Here is a 19,297-nt window from a genome sequence, read left to right on the forward strand (position 1 = left end):
TACTACAGCTCAATAAAAACAATCGAACTGTACAATTAGTTTCAAATACTTAAGGGGCTCCTGGTCTGTTGCTTCTTGAAAAGCAACCATCAACAAACACAACATAACAATTTGGTTTTGAAACAGGATATAGTCCAAAGCTGCTGCTTATTATATGGCAGCTGCTGTTCAAATTTTTTATACACAAGCAAAAGGGGGGGGAACAGTTCCATTGGGCATTGTCAAGCTTCTTTATATGCCTAAAGTAGCTCCTTGGATTCCACCCAATGTTAACATTTATAAACTATGCATCTCAATTAAAAAAAAAATCACATGTGAAAACGTCCAAATGTTTGTGTCCTTGCTTTTAAATAACTCATGACCACCAGGGGTCCTTCTTCCCTTAATAGTGCGCAATACAATATATTCAGCAATATTGCCTCACATTACAGGACAGTTTGCCACCAGAAAATAAGGCTTTGCATAGGGGTTTTGCTTTTGTTTTGCTTTTAACAGAAACTAGATACAGGACATTCACAACCTTCAGACACCAAGTTGACAGCAAAACGCTTACAATGTTATGCATTTTAAAATGGGTGGCCTGTCCCGTTTTGTCACTTGAGACAAAACAAGAAGGTGCTTTCCCTTCCCTGCCACCATCTCTTGCCACCCCCTCATTACGGGGGTCACAGGTCTGTGGCTTCCAGGTTCCTGCAAAAGGTCTGCAAGATTTCGTCAGAAGCTGCAATAGCTTTTCCTTGCTTCTTTGGTGGGTGGCACCCAGGGCGGCGGCAGAGAAGTAAGGAGAAGCAGTGGCAAGATCTCATGAGAACTCTGTGATATCTCGTGATATCTTACCAGATGAGCCGCCACCGCATTTCACTTCTCCGGTGGTGGCAGAGGTGGGCTGAGCGCCCTTGTGGCGCCACCCCATGGAATTCTGCCACCCGAGGCATCTGCCTCAATCTGCCTGATTGGTGGGACGTGCTATGGTCCATTGGCGTGCTATGGTCCATGGGGTCACGAAGAGTCGGACACGACTAAACGACTAAACAACAACAACAACAACCTATCAGTGACCCTGTATTTGCTCAGTCCTGCACCTCAACTTGGCAAGGTATTCATTGACTTTTATTTACAAATTGCTTTTCTGGATCAGATTCTGCCCATGTAAAAGCATGCTGTAGGGAGAGAAGAGAAACATCCAGCTGTCTGGTGAATGTGTTTGGCGTTCTTTGCAACAGTTATACAGTACTGTCTGAACTAACAGCCCTGGAAGCATTGAGATTCTTGCCCACACCCATCAACGCACATAAATATTTTTAGGTTGGGGTCCTGTTGTTTCTTTTATGGCACACTATACTCCAGATTGTAGGTGCTGTTCTCTAGATGGCTATTTTTTTACAGCTGATAGTCAGCTGCTCTTTGTAGAGTTGATTGTTCCATACAGGGTGTACCAGTTGGTTTTTCAGCAGTGGGCACTAACGATCAAATACAATCAATCTCCTGATAGCTGGGTATTGCTCTCCAGCTTTTGAAATGACATACCCATCAGAACTGAGGAAAGGGAGCAAAGAGTATTCTTTCATCACAAGAAAATTAACTCCTGTAGTTCTGCCGCAGAAACCATTTATCCCCACTTGGACAAGGATAGAGAGCTTGTAACAATATGAAAATTCTTACAGTAGGAAATTGGACAAGATGACCTTCGGATTCATTTTGGTTCTTCAGTGCAGTGGTTATGTGATGTAATTTGCTCTCTTTTCGGCATAATCCCAAACTATTATGTGATATAGTTTTCTCTCTTTTCGGCATAATCCCAAACTTCAGCTGATTCAATAGCTGCTATAAATCCTAATGAAAATGTTTTCTACTTTAAGCTTATTAATGGTGCCTTGTCACTTTGCTGGTAAGCTATATTCCTCAGCCTGGATAAAAGTGGAGTGAAGGGTTGCTAAGGAGAGGATACAAGTGGGAAACAAAAGAAACCATAATTATTGATAAATGTTGAATGTGCCTTTCCACTCATCTGCAACATAAATTGACTGCATGGATGTGAGTCTCATTCCTTTGGAACAAGCTCATTGCAATTCAGGACATTAAATCAGTACATCGTGAAGTGCATTGCAAACAGTGGCAAACCAGTCTAGAAGACAGCAAATAGTCAGGAAATGCAATTATATAAATCCATTCCTGAACTGAAAACGCTGGAGCTGGTTCTGATAAGCAAATGTAGTTGTTTACGATTCATCTCTGTATGTGAATCCTTTGTTATAAAGCTCGAACTGGCTGCAGACTGTAAACTGCTTGGATGTTTTTCCTCCCCTTTTGGCAGGAAGCGCTAACTGTAATCATGCCAGAGCTGGACTCTTAGCTAAGCACCTGATTTTTACAACGTTGAGTTGTCACGATTTCAGAAATACAGTACTGTATTTGATTCAGTACCATCTGACAATGACTTTTGCTTTCTTTGGGATTGCATTTTCATAAATCATAGTTATACAAGAGGTGAGCATGGCAGGTACCGTAAACCTCTTAATCCATAGAGATATTCCCATAGTCTATACATGCCTGGTTGTCACTCATTTTGTGTAGTGTTAGTATACCCGTAGTGCAACCTGGGGAGTCCCTGATTGCTGGCATGCAAACATAAAAAGCAAACACACACAAGAAGAACACTTCTGCATTTCTGGAAAATTACCACAAGAGCCATGCACAAAAAGAGTCAATAGTGTCAATGAGGGCCAAGGTACATGTTACAATAAACAAGATTTTTATAAAATAAAAGTGCTTAAAGTCTCCACTTTCATTTTGAAGAAAAAGCAGGCACAGGGCTTCAATCTGGAACATGCTCTGAACCCAGAATGGGGACTGTTATGTATTCAGTGATCTGTGTTCGCCTGAGCTTGAGTCTGGACTAAGGATTCTGAGCTGCTGTGTTCTGATTCGATGCATGATGTCCAATCTCAGAACATTTCAGGATTTGGGCCTCTGCCATTGGCCCCTGAACTCTGAGTCGTGATTTGCAGCTTGGGAGTTTATACAGCCAATCACGTTGGCCCAGGCTTTCAGAAATGTATATAAGCAGTTGCTTTGCCTCTGTTTCCCAGTTATGTAGTTCAATAAAGGTTCTTGCTGTTATCACTGTCTCTTGCCTTGTGGGAACCCACATACACTTCATTGGGATATGCAATTGTTTCCTGCCAAAAGATCCTCACACACTGCTATTTACTCCCAAATGCTGTTTACTACAAGAAGCACATCTAGCATGCAATAACAGCTGGGAGGGACTTTCAAAAGTATCTACCCGGTGCTATGTCTGAGATCAAGCAGCCTTCATTGAACAGATTAATCACTATAGATAGAACTTTCATATCACTAGATGTCATATCAAACAATGCTTTTCAACAGAGACGATTCGCACATTTGGCTGAGAATCTTGAAAGTTTTGAGAAAGCATGTGATGTATACACATGTGTGAAACCAGCCAAACATTTGCACTCATGCAAATGAAGGCTTGCCTTAATTGTATAATAATAATAATAATAATAATAATAATAATAATAATAATAAACCTAAAGTGTGCTTTGCAAAGGAGTAAATCCCATCTACCTTCACTTGCAAATTTTATAACACAAGACAAAGCAGGCACTTTATGATGTGCCACTATAAACATATGCAACCTTAGAGAAAGCAGATGCTAATTTTTATGTTTACAGTGAACAAGAAACAGGAACCACAATACAGGATGTTTCACCATCTGCAAATGTGGGATCTAGATGCATCACCTCAAAATCAGACGTATTTTAACTAAGCTCATCCATATAACTAAGGAATGAACAAGAACCTAGAAACTGCATTGCACCAATGCACCGTAGTTCTAGAAACAAATGCTTAGCAGGCTTTTTAAAGTTCACTCTTAAGAGTTATGGAGCCTACAGAATTATTAATAAAAAGCTTTGTTGCACAGAGGTCAGGAATTAGGTAAGTATACTGAGTGGATTTTATTGCAAAAATGGCACACTCTCCTGTTCCTTCCAGCTGCTCAGAATTCCCTTAGTCAATAGCCTGGATCCCTTGCTTGATTTGTGCTGAAGTTTCCTATACTCCCCATCCATTCTGTCTGATTAAGGTATTGCAAAATCATGTCGTTTAATTCCTTAAGGTCATCAATGCTCTTCTTTTCTACCACTAATTTTCTTGACACTTCATCCATCTTGTCTCCAGTGTGAACTATGGAAGGAAAGGCAATGTTTAAACCAGCACTCAGATTGTCAGATTGAATATGGTTCATAATACAGAAAATTGCATAATCAGGAAATCGCACCCTTCTACTCAGCGGGGTGAAGCAACCTGCTTCCAGCCACAATGAGTTGAGGCATAGATGAAGGCTGAAATTAATATATGAATGGTGAAGCAAGGTTTTAAGAACATTTAAGTTTACAAGACTGCTGCAAAGTTAACTGCTTAAGAGTGGGGGCCAGCAGCAAATATACATTTTTATCATAAAATCATGAGTAATAGTTTTTTTGGCATCCACACAAGCCCTGATGCACCAAACCAAATACTGCGTTCTTCCGCATTTATTTGGTGTTCATCTCTGCCTTCCTGGAGTAACATTTCAGCAGTTCTCCATATTAAATGACTTTTTAAAAAACCCCACAATATTATACATTTTATTATATCATTTGATTTATAATTTCAAAACATTGCCTTTGTATTACCATTTGTGACAATCATAATTCCCAAATTCCTCTCAGTTCCTCCCTTTTCATATGCAGCCCACCTCAAACAAACTTCCAGCCAAAATCACACCAACTGTACACATTTACACGCCCACATACTCCCTTCTCATTCTTTCGCATGCCTATCCTAGGAAAGTGCAAAGGAGAGAGAGAAGGGGTTGGAGAGGAACAGGAGAATCAATTAGCATTTCTAAAACACCATATGAAGGGAGATCGAATTGCATTACCCAAGTCTCTTAATATAAACCACCTGTTCCCTCCCTGCCAGTTGCAAAACAAGGCAATGTTGACTGGATGGTGGGTTTTAGATTTCCATTCACATAAGATCAGCTATTCACACAGCTTTATACTAAAATACTTTTTATTGCCACTGTGAGCATAGTTCATTCATTCATTCCTCTATTCATTTATCCATTGTGCCACATATCAAAGATGAGAGCATGCTACAAAATATACAGAATCTAGGCTATTAAATTCCAGCCTATCCTCCCCTTGCAATCGATATTGTAAGAACTAAGGCATGCTTACTTACCTATTAAGATTATTACAAAAGAAACTAGTGCCAAGCTGACAATTAAAGTAATGATCAATGTGACAAAGAACCAGCTTTGGCATCTCATGCCGTTTTGAATTGTCAAACACCTCTGACTGTGTAAGTTCTCTTCCCAGACTGCTGTAAAACAAAGACAAAATTCTAAGACGAAAACATGCAATGGCCTTTGAGAATAAACATAGCAAGTTGGCTCTGGTTTTAAGAAGACAATAATGGGAAATGCTAATAATTTCTGAACTGGAGCCATGTAAAGTGGTACCTCTGGTTAAGAACTTAATTTGTTCCGGTCCATTCTTAACCTGAAACTGTTCTTAACCTGAGGCACCACTTTAGCTAATGGGGCCTCCCACTGCCGCAGCCGTGTGATTTCTGTTCTCATCCTGAAGCAAAGTTCTTAACCCGAGGTACTATTTCTGGGTTAGCAGAGTCTATAACCTGAAGCGTTTGTAACCTGAAGTGTCTGTAACCCGAGGTACCACTGTATTCCCCTGCTAAGTAATGCACCATCATCATATCATCCAAAAAACTCTTAATAAGCAATAACTCACTTAAAAGGTGACTTAAAACACATCACGTGATTACTCAATAGACTGTTACTTCAGATGTGTCCATGTGTGTGATTGGCCCATGTGGGGAGCCAACCAATCCAAATAACTTTATTGTACTAGCCATTGGCCATGACAAATCTGAATCAAAAATAAATACAAGCAAAAGGGGTGCTAGGCAACAAATAATAGTCTTCTCTATTTAGGTCTCTGTGTCTCCCTTACAGTTCACTGCTAAATTGTCCAGACTCACAGGCTTCTTCAAACTCAGCTCTCCAGATGTTTTTGGCATACAACTCCCATGATCCCTAGCTAGCAGGACCAGTGGTGAGGGATGATGGGAACTGTAGTCTCAAAACATCTGGAGGGCTGAGTTTGAGGAAGCCTGGTCCAGAGCAAATCTGGCCCTGGATTGACTCCAGGTTGGTCACCGGACAGGAAAAGCTATAAAAGGCTGCTTGTTTGGGGTCCTTGCCTGAGTGACAACAATTTCTGACTCTGCTGTTTTCTTGTGCCTTCCTTTGACTCTAACTTCTTGGCTCACTCTTGACTGGACGTGAGGCACAGAGAAAATTGTGATGACATAATAAGTAGCTGACTTTTAACAACCTCCTAGGACAGGTGTGGGGAACCTTTGACCTTCCAGTTGTTAATGAACTACAATTCCCAACAGCCCCAACAAACATGGCTAAGCATGGAAGGAAATCTGGTGGGTCAAAGTTTCCCCACAACTGCCCTGGTTCTTTGCTGCTAGGCATGAACAGAACCATTTTTAAAGTATCTGTCGCAGAAAGCCCTCAGAGAATCAACAGAGAGGACTAGCATAAATCCCTACTTGAAGAGTTGGCTGTACTGTACTTGGACAATTTTTGAGAGCAAACCTAATTTTTCTAACACAAATCTTCCTGCCCGAGCAGAAACCAAAGTTTGCAGACTTTTAATAGTTGTCTCCCGCTTCCGCCCGTTTCCTCCATTTCATAACAAACCTATTATGTGTTAAGTTTATTGAGTTCCATCACAATGGAGGCAGCTTCCCAGTCACAGGAATGAAATGTGGAGTACCCCTAGGGTGGGCTTTCAAACACAGTAAGCTATCTTTAACAAATGTCTTTTGTCCGCTCTGCTTAATGGGCAGTCCTTAGAAAGTGAGCTGGCCAAGAGAATTAGATTAAAGTATTGTAAGCCATCCGTGAGCAAGAAACTCTGCCAAGCTGCTAACAGTGTGGCGCTTCTGTGTTCTTGGCCAAAACAGAAATGTAGCCTTGCTTCTCTACCAAGGCTAAACTGAAGGCACCTATTTCAGAAGCTCATTTAAAATAGTTCCAGGCTTGCTGCATTATATATCGCATATATATATTGAGATGCAACATAAATAAATGACCCCCTGATAACGCATTTTAGCATATAAATATGGCGGGGAGCCAATGTGGTGTAGTGGTTAGCATGCCGGACTAAGACCTGGGAGATCAGGGTTCAAATCAGCCACTAAGCTTCACTGGGTGACCTGGGGCCAATAACCATCTTCTTAGCCTCATAGGGTTGTTGTGAGGATAAAAATGAAGAGGAAGAAAGCAGTGTATGCCACCTTGGACTCCTCGGAGGAAAAGCGGGATATAAATGTAATAAACAAAACAAAATAATGTAGAAGTTTCAGTTTTCATATTTATCTTACAATATACAAAGGCATTGCATTAATTGGGGCATTAAAAAATCTCATAAAATCATTACTTGAAAACATTTTTTTAAAAAAAATAAATCCGAAGGATGTTTGCAATTTAGAAAGCCGATCACAGATTCCTGCGGAAAAACAGCTGGCAGCCATAAAGAGGGCATCTGTCTGAATTTTAGAGCGCAAGAGCACACATCTCCAAGGCTGCATTCCCAAACCGCATGCTGGAGGGCAGCCCACTGAAGTCAAAAGAAGGGAAAGCAGTCCTTTAAAAACTCAAAGCCTGCATTGATCTGCAAACTCTAGTGCTAAGATGAATTCACCGTACTGGAAGCCCATAGTAACCCTTAAGAGCACTGAGTGGCACCACATAATATGGGTTATCAGGACACACACACCCCTCTCTCTCATGTTTTATAATATTGTTATAAGTTTCTGGCTGTGATACCTGTATAATCCTAGCAAATGTTAAAAGCCAATCAAGCCAGGCTAGCTTCCTGGTGAGGTAACAGCCTGGAACAAAAGAAAGGGAATGGGCCATTAAGACAACAAAGGAAAGCGGGCTCCGTGCCAGATGAAAAATGGGTGGGGCCCCTCCTCCAGCTCTTAGAGAGTTAGAAGGACAAAGCCGGTGTTTGGAGGGGAAAGTTGGTTGTGATGCGACCTAGAGGCAAAAGCTGCAGGCTGGCAAAGGGCACCACACTGAGGGACCCAAGACACTTAGAGATAGTCCTGACACGCCTGTCCATTTGATCAGAAACAAACTATTCTGCAGCACACATTTTACTGATAACTTTCAGACAAATTGTATATAGGCACGCTTTCTAAGTCAAGGACAAGCCACAGGATTCTGTATCTGTTCCAGCATCAAAATGTGGAATGTTGCCAAGAGACAATAACTTCCAAAGAACTTTCAGAACACTGCAAGGGAGCTGAGCACAGAGAGCTAAAAATAATATTTGTTACCATGTGTACAGTAGAGACAAATACACATGAGAATAAAATTAGGGTGGAGCAACTGAAAAACGATTATCTGATGTAGTGGGGAATTTATCTGTCTTGTCAAGAGAATATCATGGTCAACAACCCCTGCTGAAGAAATGATGACCCCAGAAAGGATTGCATTTCTTCCTCTTCAAAACAAGGAGAGGGAAGCAGTGGTCCTTCAGATGCGGTTGGTTGGATTTCAGCTCTCATCAGTTCCACCAATGGTGAAATATGAGATCTATCAAATAAATAAATATGTTTTAAATGTATTGATTTGGGAGCAAGCACAGTGGGACTGACTTCTCTAGGAACATGCGTGGGATTATGCTGCACATGCAGCTAATTAATTCAGCGGGGAAATATACGGCAGCTAAAAAGTTCTAGAGAAAGAAAGAGGTACACATTGAAAGCAGCTAATGGATGAAGCACATTCTTCATAGCCTGAAAAGCAGTGAAAAAGTGGGCAATTAACAATTTCTTTAACACCCTCAACATTTTGTTCTATTTATTAAAAAAAAAACCCAAGCCTGTTTTATTTTCAGAGCAACTCAAAGCAGCTTAGTAGAATGCAATCACTACCAGTTCAGTGTTTATTCATAAACCAGTGATATTATCATATAACAGAAAAATCAAAGGAAACAGAAGACAGAGTCTCGGTACCGTTCTTTAACTGTTGTGCGGAACGGATTTTTTTTGGCCACTGCAGTTTTTATTACCCCCTGGAGCACTTTGGCACGACAAATGGCAGCTGCCAAAATTCACTCTTTGGAAGAAAATATATATTACCACTAAGCCTCATCTTCAAAGAAAATAATAGTTTTGCACAGTTGTGTAAATGAACCTATAGTCATATATTTTGAACTTTTATCTTTAAGACGTGCACAGAAGACAGATAGATTTAAGCTACGTCTCTCACACAAACCACCCTGCCAACCTGTTGTGAATGCCAACTTGTTAATTTAACCTTGCAAGGTGCTGACTCAAGTTGGAGTCTACATTGACTACCCATGGTTTAGATGCACAGTTAACATCTGGTCTCTTCTTACTAAACCACCCTGAGAACACATTTATCTAGACAAATAAGCCACGAAACGAGTAGCGTTAATCTGATATCCCGAAAGGTGGTTGACAAATGGTCTGCAGCATACATACCAGCGTGCCGATATCGATCTGCACAAAGATTTTGTTCATTTAGGTTGTTCAAAGAATCAACTGCATAAAGTTTCCTTTCTTTATGAAAGTTTTGCAAGTCACTTTCCACGGAAGAACTCTCCATCACACCTATGAAGAAGAAGAGAGTTTGGACTTGATATCCTGCCTTTCACTCCCATTAAGGAGTCTCAAAGCAGCTAACAATCTCCTTTCCCTTCCTCCCCCACAACAAACACTCTGTGAGGTGAGTGAGGCTGAGAGACTTCAGAGAAGTGTGACTAGCCCAAGGTCACCCAGCAGCTGCATATGGAAGAGCGGGGAAGCGAACCCGGTTCACCAGATTACGAGTCCACCGCTCTTAACCACTACACCATGTTGGCTTCTTTTTTTAATGAAACTTGGCAACATGTCTCTAATCAATATATTTGCTCTTCTAGGCAGCAAACACCTATGATGGCAATCTCCAAATAGGAAGCTGTTGTTGTTGGTGATGATGATATTTAAATCTAACGTAAGGGCGTTTTTATCACTGAGGTTTTCCGTATGACCTTGATGGCTGCTGGTATGGAGTTTAGTACCTCCTCTCCTATGTCACCTGCACAAAGGCTCAGTAAATATGCCCTCAAAAATCCAGAATGCACGAGGCACTGTTTGCTTTTCCTGCTCAGCTCCTGTTTGCATTGACTCAGCTTCTCCTACTTTGAACACACATGCTTACACTTTATTGGTTGCTAAGACCTCCCCCACCACTCTGAACAAAGGAGAGGTGCCAAGAACTACTCTCTGGGAGCCATCATGGTGATTGTGGCTGACACAAGCTCCTTTCCTCCCATTCATGGGGCAGCAAATGGGGAGACATGAAAAGTCTCGCAGGGCCTCATCTGAAGAACGTGGAATGAAGAAGACATGTAACCTTACAGCAGAAACGGAGGAAAATACTGACGGGTGCAAAGTAGCCCTGTAGCCAAGGCACACCATCTCCCTAGACTTGTGTTTTGCCACCGCCTCCCCACCACTGGATTTGTTGTAGTGGTAAAATTAGATTTTTAATATGTTACAGGGGCAATTTAATAATAGGATACTCTGAAAAATTCGGTGAATAAGGCGGGGAAAGTGCACAGGATAAACATCATCTGGAAGAGACAACCCCAAGTCTGGCTCATGCAAGACTTTCCATAAGAATGGATTTTTCATTATCACAACCACCCTATACTTACTTAACTGATCCTGACCACCCCCCTCCAAGCCCCCTCCAAGCCATGACCCTTGACAAGTTTGTATTGTATTGTATTATATTGTATTGTATTGTATTGTATTGTATTGTATTGTATTGTATTGTATTGTATTGTATTGTATTGTATTGTATTGTATTGTATTGTATTGTATTGTTTTATGGGCTAGAATTAAGACTCCACCCCTTGAATTTTCCTTTGTTCTGCTTTCCAGGTTCAGTTTCATTCTTAACGCAGCTGGCGATGAGGAAGCATGTTTGCAGGGCCGTCTTAAGCGGGTCGGGCGCCCTGGCGCCGTGGTGCGCAGATCGCTCTGGCGCCCCCGCCCTGCCCCGTTTCTTCCCGCGGCTGGTGGGCGGGCACAGCGTGGTTTCCGCACGGCTTCGCCGTGCAGCGCCCCCCCTGCCGACCCGGCGCCCCCCAGCCTACCCCTAGAGCCGGCCCTGCATGTTTGTATGCCTGCAGTGAATAGTAAGAGTTTGTTTATTCTGCAGTTATTAAGATGGGTAGAGCAGGACTGGGTGCTTATTGCTAAAGTGTGAGATAAAGAGATAACTGAAAGCAATCTGAAAAAAAACTACGGTACACTGATTTACCCTTTACTCACTTAAAGCACACTCTATACGCACAATCAGAATGGCTATTTTTTCTTCTTTTTCTTGTGTACCCAATGGCAAAGAATAAAAAAACATGGCTGTGTGCACTCTACAGTTAACTGGCTGGTCGCTCAGGCCTAATTTCTGATTTTCCCCAATGTGTGAAGCTCAGTATGAGGCTTTTTCAGAGTTTTTTGGGCAGAAAAATCAATGCAGCAACCAGTTTTAAAGAATCCATTTTCTTTCCACAATTGGTTTCCAGTTTTTTTTTTTAGTTAGTACTTTGTATAACAACCACTTAAAAATGATTTGACTGTCCAACAGGAAGGAAAATCTGAAGGTCAGAAACAAGATTAGATTGAATTTTGGAGAAAACGAACTCCACGCAAGTCTTTAACTTTGCAAACAGCTTAACTATTTTCTTTGTTTTTTTACCTTTCAGAATCACCTTGTATTGTTAACATCCTTTTTTCTTACAAAACAAAAAATATGCCAGTCATTCAATGCCTGGTGCTAAAGCTCTGTTAACCTACACAATGGACTGTGTAAATATGAATTTTACTCTGCATGGAAGAGAAAGAGTGAGGGGAAAGATCATGACCTTTCCCTCCCCCTGGCCTTTCCACATCCTCTCCCACAAGTTAGTAGAGGGGGGAATTGGTTGGGACCATGTGCCTCCCCACCACACACAAAATGCTGCACCTAGAAATGTGGTCATCCCACCCAACAAGGAAATTTGGCTACAGGGCTGCTGCAAAGGAAGTTCTCAAACATTGTGAGAAGTTTCTTGTTTCCAACCTGTTCTGATGCAGTGTGCAAATGTCTGCTCGGCTTCACCTTTTACCCTTTTGGCAAGCTGAATGACATTAAAGATATCTGGCCAACTTTCTTCCCTGTGCCTTGGTTTCTGTGCCACAAGTCTCCCGAGTCATCTTTTCTTCAGTATTGACTGTAAGGGGCCCTTATGCTTTTATCTCAAACTGAAAAATTAGACTGCTTCTTAGCAACGTAGAAGTATTATTCACTTCTGCTGCTGAAGTATATCACTGTACCTCAGTCTACCTAAGTGAGGTGTTGGAGCAGGAGGGAGCAGCTCCACAACTTATTTCCTCGCAGGTTTGGCGGCTGCATCTCCTGGGTCTCTATTTGCCCGTCTTCCGTACGCCAAATAAATAAGCCTTTCTCAGTGGAAACAGAGGAAGAAATAGGTTCCATTGGCAGGGCTAAGGCTTAAACCGTCACTTGTATTTGGAAAAAGTCCAAAATCCAGTAATTATGACCAACCAAAATGTCATACAACAAGCTACTGGGTCCAGAAGAACTCTCCATCAGGCGAGATGTCCTACTTACACTGTTGGAGGCAGTAAGCCTCTGAATGCCAGTTGCTGTGAACAAGGCCAGCCCAAGACATTTGGACCTTTGAGGCAAACCACAAAATGGCAGCCTCCTCCCTGCTAGGGAAGAAGAGGAGAGTAAAGTTCTACATTGGGAACGGGGGGGGGGAAATAAAGATCCACATTGGGATCTGCTGCCCCTCTGGATTCTGCCGCCCAAGGCCTTGTCTCATGGGTGGGCCAACCCTGGCTGTGAATCACAACTGGGGAAAGTGCTTTTGAATTCAGCTCCAGCTTGCTGCCTTCCTATAGGCATCTAGTTGACCACTGTCAGAAGAAAATGTTGGACTAGATGGGCCATTGGAGTGCTCTTGCAGGTTCGTCTTACGAATTTCAAGCAAAGTGGGGAAAAGCTGGCTTGGTATTACAGCCATAATAGGTTGGTTAATTCCCCTCCCCCCTTGTATAATAGTTTTATAGACGTGGCTATGGGGGATGTGGTCATAGGGGCTGTCATGAAAATGTTTGTACATCAGAAAGTTCCACTGTACAACTGGTGTACATTTGAACTGCCATATATAAGCTCTATGGTGGGTAGAACGTCTGTAGGATGGCATAATTTTTCCATGCAGCATGTAGTTCAACTATGGCGCTTGCTCCCACAGGAAGCTGGGATGACCTCAAACGTTAGTTAAAGTTAAAGGGAGCCCTGACCATTAGGTCCAGTCATGACCGACTCTGGGATTGAGGCTCTCATCTCATGTTATTGGCCGAGGGAGCCGGTGTACAACTTCCAGGTCATGTGGCCAGCATGACAAAGCCACTTCTGGCGAACCAGAGCAGCACACGGAAAGCCGTTCACCTTCCCGCTTGGAGCGGTACCTATTTATCTACTTGCACTTTGACATGCTTTCGAACTGCTAGGTTGGCAGGAGCTGGGACCGAGCAACGGGAGCTCACCCCGTCGCAGGGATTTGAACCGCCGACCTTCTGATCGGCAAGCCCTAGGCTCTGTGGTTTAACCCACAGCGCCACCTGTGTCCTCTCGACCTCAAACGTAGATGGCTTTAAATAGAGGGTTAGACAAATTTGTGGAAGACAAAGCTATCAAGGGCTACTGGCCATGACCTCCACTGTCAGAGGCAGCTACCTTTCCACAAGGGCCATATGTTATATTGTTGCCTAAATCCAGCATCGCCTGAGCTCTGTGAGTGTGGCTTTCTCCCAATTGAAGTGCAGAGTGTTTGAAGACCGGGGTATTCGCAGGGAAACCAAAATGCTTATTTACAAAGCTATTGTACTACCAACCTTACTATATGCTTGTGAAACATGGGCCCCTTATAAACACCATCTCCAACTCCTCAAAAGATTCCATCAATGGTGTCTTCGAAAAATTTTACACATCACTTGGGAAGACAGGTGAACTAATATCAGTGTACTGGAAGAAGCAAAGAACACCAGTGTTGAAGCAATGATTCTTCAACATCAACTTCTTTGGACTGGTCATGTTGTGCGGATGCCTGATGATCGTCTTCCAAAGCAACTACTCTATTCCGAACTGAAAAATGGAAAGCGTAATGCTGGTGGTCAACAAAAGAGGTTTAAAGACTGTCTCAAGGCAAATCTTTAAAAATGTAGTATAAACACTGACAACTGGGAAACACTGGCCTGCGAGCACTCCAGTTGGAGAACAGCGTTTATCAAAGGTGTCATGGGCTTTGAAGAAACACGATCTCAGGACGCAAGGGAGAAATGTGCTAAGAGGAAGGCACGCTTGGCAAATCCACACTGTGATTAACTCCTGCCTGGAAACCAATGTCCCCACTGTGGAAGGACGTGTGGATCCAGAATTGGCCTCCACAGTCACTTACGGACCCATTGTTAAAATCGTGTTTATGGAAGACAATCTTACTCGGCTACGAGTGATTGCCAAAGAAGAAGAAGAAGCAGCATCTGAGTATCAGTTTCTGGGAAACTGGGCAGGTGAGTAGAATACTGTTGCACTCATTTCCAGGTATACGGTTGGCCACTGTGAGAACAGGATACTGGGCTAGATGCTGAGCCATTGGCCTGATCTAGCAGGCTCATTTTATGTTATCTCTTACTCATACTTCATCTCTTATGCACAGCATTGCAGTGTTGAAATGAGCTGGTTGGCTGTGTACTAACAGCCAATCCTGAGGCACAAATATGAAAGATGAAATCCCCAAGTGACAGCTGCATCAACTTTCATCACATCTACCTGCACCATTCTGCATGCTTACTTGCTGTCAATCTCTCTTAGAACCGAGCGTCAGGGTAGTATATATTCAAATGCAAGGAAGCTAAGCAAAAAGTTCCCATTAGTAAAGAGATGGAGGAAAAAATACTGAAAAGTGATTAAAAAAATAAGATTTGCAGAACCTTTCTTTCTTTCTGAACTAGTGAGGACTGCAAGGAGAGCTCTGGTTGCAACGAACATGCCCATTCTGATCGAAAATATGTTATATATGCAACACTGAGTTCAGGACAGAGGGATTATTGCTCCCATGGGAAACTGTGACACAGGGAAGGGAGCTATATCAAACACAGCCATATAATGATTCATTATTTCTATTTTTGGTTTCCCTCAACAAAGGACCAGACACGGTGCTTTAACCCAAGTTGCACAGAATTCTAAAGGTTCACCACCAGTATTCATAGCGCTTTTTGAAATCCCTGAGGGAGATGTTTTCTCAGCGTTTCCTGTTAGAGAACCAACAAGCAAGAACGATGGAAGAGTCTTCTAATTAGCTCTGCTCTAGTCAATGTAATTTGTTTTGTCTGACTGGTTTTAAGTATACTTTCAAAAAGCCAGCTGTCCTGCTATGCACTTAAGTCTAATGAAAAATTAAAACCAAGAAGTTGCATGTGATTTGTGTTTTCTTTCCCTTGAGTGTGGCTGGAAGCAGAAGCTAACAGCATGAGCACTCAAAACTCAGCCCTTCTTAACATGGTAACGATAACATTTCGTGCATTTGAGTGAGTTGGTGTCAGTATTGATTTGGTCTTTGACTCATCACTTGTTCTCCCCGCCCCCCGCCCCCCGTTTAATTTATTTAGGATGAAGAGAGAAGTTAGCAGAAAAGGTAACTGTAGTTAACCAAAGATCTGAAAATAAATCCAGCTAACCAAAGAATAAATAACAGTATTAGCAGATTTAAAACCATAAAAGCTGAAGGTTACTTACATCTTCAACCATGTCCAGAATTCTCCAGAGTCTAATTCTAAATCATTTCAGAAGAATTCCGGTATTTCATTCAAGTAGAAAACATACTGTATACCATTCCTCTTGTCCTTTGGAACGCTATTGGAGTGTCTCAACTAAACCCACAAGCTTAGCTCTGAAACACAGTGTGCTTTCCATCTATATTTAGTCTTCATTTGAGCCAAGTTGTCAGGTTTCAAATACTTCGTTAGAAGACAGTATAATTTTTAAACACACTTATAGAGAAAAATATAGACAGGGTAAAGTTTATAACATTCATGAATAGATATGAGCCCACCACGTCAATAAAATATGCTGGCGATGTGCAATGTTGTTCTCTGGTATATAAAAGTTGCAAACATGTATATATTTCACTATCCACTGGAGAGAACTGAACGTCTCAAGAGTTGAAGCTGATACAGCTGGCTTTCCAATCTAGTGGCACCATACCCTCCTGGGTAGACTGAGGCAGGAGCCTCATTGTTAGGGTAGACCAGGCACCCCCAAACTGCGGCCCTCCAGATGTTTTGGCCTACAATTCCCATGATCCCTAGCTAACAGGACCAGTGGTCGGGGATGATGGGAATTGTAGTCCAAAACATCTGGAGGGCTGAAGTTTGGGGATGCCTGGGGTAGACAAAACCCATTCAACTTAGCCAAGGCTTTTAACTGAATTATGGTCCTGCAATCTCTCCACTGGTTTCCTTGTCTGCTGTCACATTGATCTTACCCTAAGTCTTCTTTATTTATTTAGTATCCTAAAATATTTATAGGATGCTTTCCTGAACAAAAAAAAGCAGCTTACATAGAGGGGTTGCTAACCTTTTTGGGCCGGTGGGCAAATTTGCAGACTGCAAAAACTGTGCCTGGTGCCAAACACACACAACTACAAGTGCAGGTCACAACCTATACTATTGACTACAATAGAATGCTTCCTTTAAGTCTAATTTCAGTGGAGGGAGGGGACTGTGCAGATGCCCTCTGGCTTACAACAATTAAAAATATTAAGTATTTTCTTAAATTAAAAGATCAGTATTATTAAAACATAAAACAAACTCACCAAAACAGACTCAGAACTTGAGTAACAATGCTATTACAGCTGCCATCCAGGTTAGCAGGACAAAAATTACTCAGTCTACCAAGTTTGCTCTCTCTCTCTTTTTACTATTTAAAAATAGATATAGCATTACAAAGTTCTGGTTGTTTAATTGACAGATACTCTGGGCACTTTTAATAGGAAAGTGACTCAACTATTTAAAATAAATGGAGTACAGTACCGGCCAGTTGCCAGTAGTCAATTTTCTCAGTGTGTATGCAGATTCGTTTGTTGTCATTTCGTATTCGTATTTACATAGAATTAATATTTGCAGGTAAATAAAATCGCATTGGTTTGTTTTACTTCCAGCAAGGAGGCTCAGGAGCAAGATACCTGAAGTGTCACATATTTTGAGGGCTTGCTCTTGGATGCAGCTGGTAAGGAAAACCTCATTTTAAAGATAAATATATCTTTATGCTGCATTGAGAGAAGTTACCACAGAAAATATGACTGACATTAGGGCAGTTTGTGAGATAAAGGGAGGAAAACCCACCAAGTCAATGAGATAGGGTTTGAAATGTGAAGTGCTGGGAAATGATTTAAGAGTTGAAAAAATGTTTAAAATAACTTTTTCTAAAAAAAAAAACCCAAAGCTTTTCTTTTAGGAATTCTAGGTGCCGAAATCCCAAGGGATCAGAAAAGGCTAATTATGTATGCAACCACATACATTATTGGCCCAGATATGGAAAGAAGATAAAAGTCCCCACCAGAGAAGAATGATGGATTATGCCAAAATGGCTAAAATGACTGGAAGAGTCAGAAATCAGCAAGACCAGAAATTTAATAAGGAATGGGGAACATTTATAATTTATCTTTAAAACCATTGTAAATAACGCTTGCAGTTTAACGGTGACTTTTGGACGTAATGGAGAGGTAAAAGATTTGGATCAGGCATAGGCAAACTTGGCCCTCCAAAGAATCTCCTGGACTTCCCTCCTCCCCTTTGTGGGTCCTGTTGTTAAATCATTTCCTCCTGCATCTTTTATGATAATCCAAATCAGGCACAGGCAAACTCGGCCCTCCAGATGTTTTGGGACTACAACTCCCACCATCCCTAGCTAACAGGACCAGTGGTTGGGGATGATGGGAGTTTTGGTCCCAAAACATCTGGAGGGCCGAGTTTGCCTGTGCCTGATTTGGATTATCATAAAAGATGCAGGAGGAAATGATTTAACAACAGGACCCACAAAGGGGAGGAGGGAAGTCCAGGAGATTCTTTGGAATGTTGTTTTTATGTTTATAGACTGTTGCCTTGGTGATATGATCTTGTGTTGGTTGCAGTAGTCATTGTATCACCACCCTGTTCATTGTTTTATTGATAAGATGGTATGGCAGCCTGACAATCTGATTTAGCCAGTGGAACCAAAGATACGATTGCCTTCTAGCCCACTCCACTGGTTATGTCCAAAATGATCTCCTTTACTCTGCAATTCTTGATCCTTTGGAATAAAGCCAATACCAACTTGTCCATTTCATCCAGTGACCATCTTGGTACATACCGAGCAATGTATTACATTATTAGTATATTTGTCCCCACTTGTTGAGATTGACTTGAACTATGATTGGATAGGGATTGTCACAGCTTCTGAATCCTGTCCATTCAAGCAGTCAATTTGACCAAGTTGCACCTCATCCAGGAAGGAGGAATACAGAATGAAACTGATCTATGGAAGGCACAAGCCAGGGTGGTGGAAATCATCATGCCCTGAAGTCACACTCACCTGTCCTCACTTTCATTTAACATATAACATATAACTGATTCATCAACCATTAGAACATTTTGCTAAGCTTTGGCTTAGGTAGAGCTAGGGTGATGAGAGTTCAAAAAATATTGAGAGCAACATACAGTATTGGCAACCGCTATTCTAGAAGACCATGTGGCATTTCATGAACTTTGGTGTATCACATTGAATTCTCTCCTGGGTAAGGACAGTCCTTCCAGCATTCGTTTAGCTAAGGGAATTAGTTCAATACACTTTGCAGAGTTAACTCGGACACGGGTGGCGCTGTGGGTTAAGCCACAGAGCCTAGGGCTTGGCGATCAGAAGGTCTGTGGTTCGAATCCCCGCGACGTGGTGAGCTCCCATTGCTTGGTCCCAGCTCCTGCCCACCTAGCAGTTCGAAAGCACGTCCAAGTGCAAGTAGATAAATAGGTACTGCTCCGGCGGGAAGGTAAACGGTGT

The 19,297-nt window shown here is 42.0% G+C and overlaps 1 protein-coding gene across 1 annotated transcript; it reads right to left on the reverse strand.

The window, feature by feature from the left end:
• Positions 1 to 1,065: 1,065 nt before the first annotated feature.
• Positions 1,066 to 18,047, reverse strand: LSMEM1 (leucine rich single-pass membrane protein 1). The gene is made up of 5 exons (XM_060279425.1): positions 16,119 to 18,047; positions 15,915 to 15,937; positions 9,631 to 9,759; positions 5,257 to 5,397; positions 1,066 to 4,212 (listed from the first exon to the last, which is right to left on the reverse strand). Exons 1-5 carry the CDS (start codon positions 16,175 to 16,177, stop codon positions 4,040 to 4,042), a joined length of 525 nt encoding a protein of 174 aa, XP_060135408.1. The 5' UTR covers positions 16,178 to 18,047; the 3' UTR covers positions 1,066 to 4,039.
• Between the last annotated feature and the right edge of the window lie 1,250 nt (positions 18,048 to 19,297).

Source organism: Zootoca vivipara, chromosome 10 (genome assembly GCF_963506605.1).
Source record: "Zootoca vivipara chromosome 10, rZooViv1.1, whole genome shotgun sequence".
Taxonomy (NCBI): domain Eukaryota; kingdom Metazoa; phylum Chordata; class Lepidosauria; order Squamata; family Lacertidae; genus Zootoca; species Zootoca vivipara.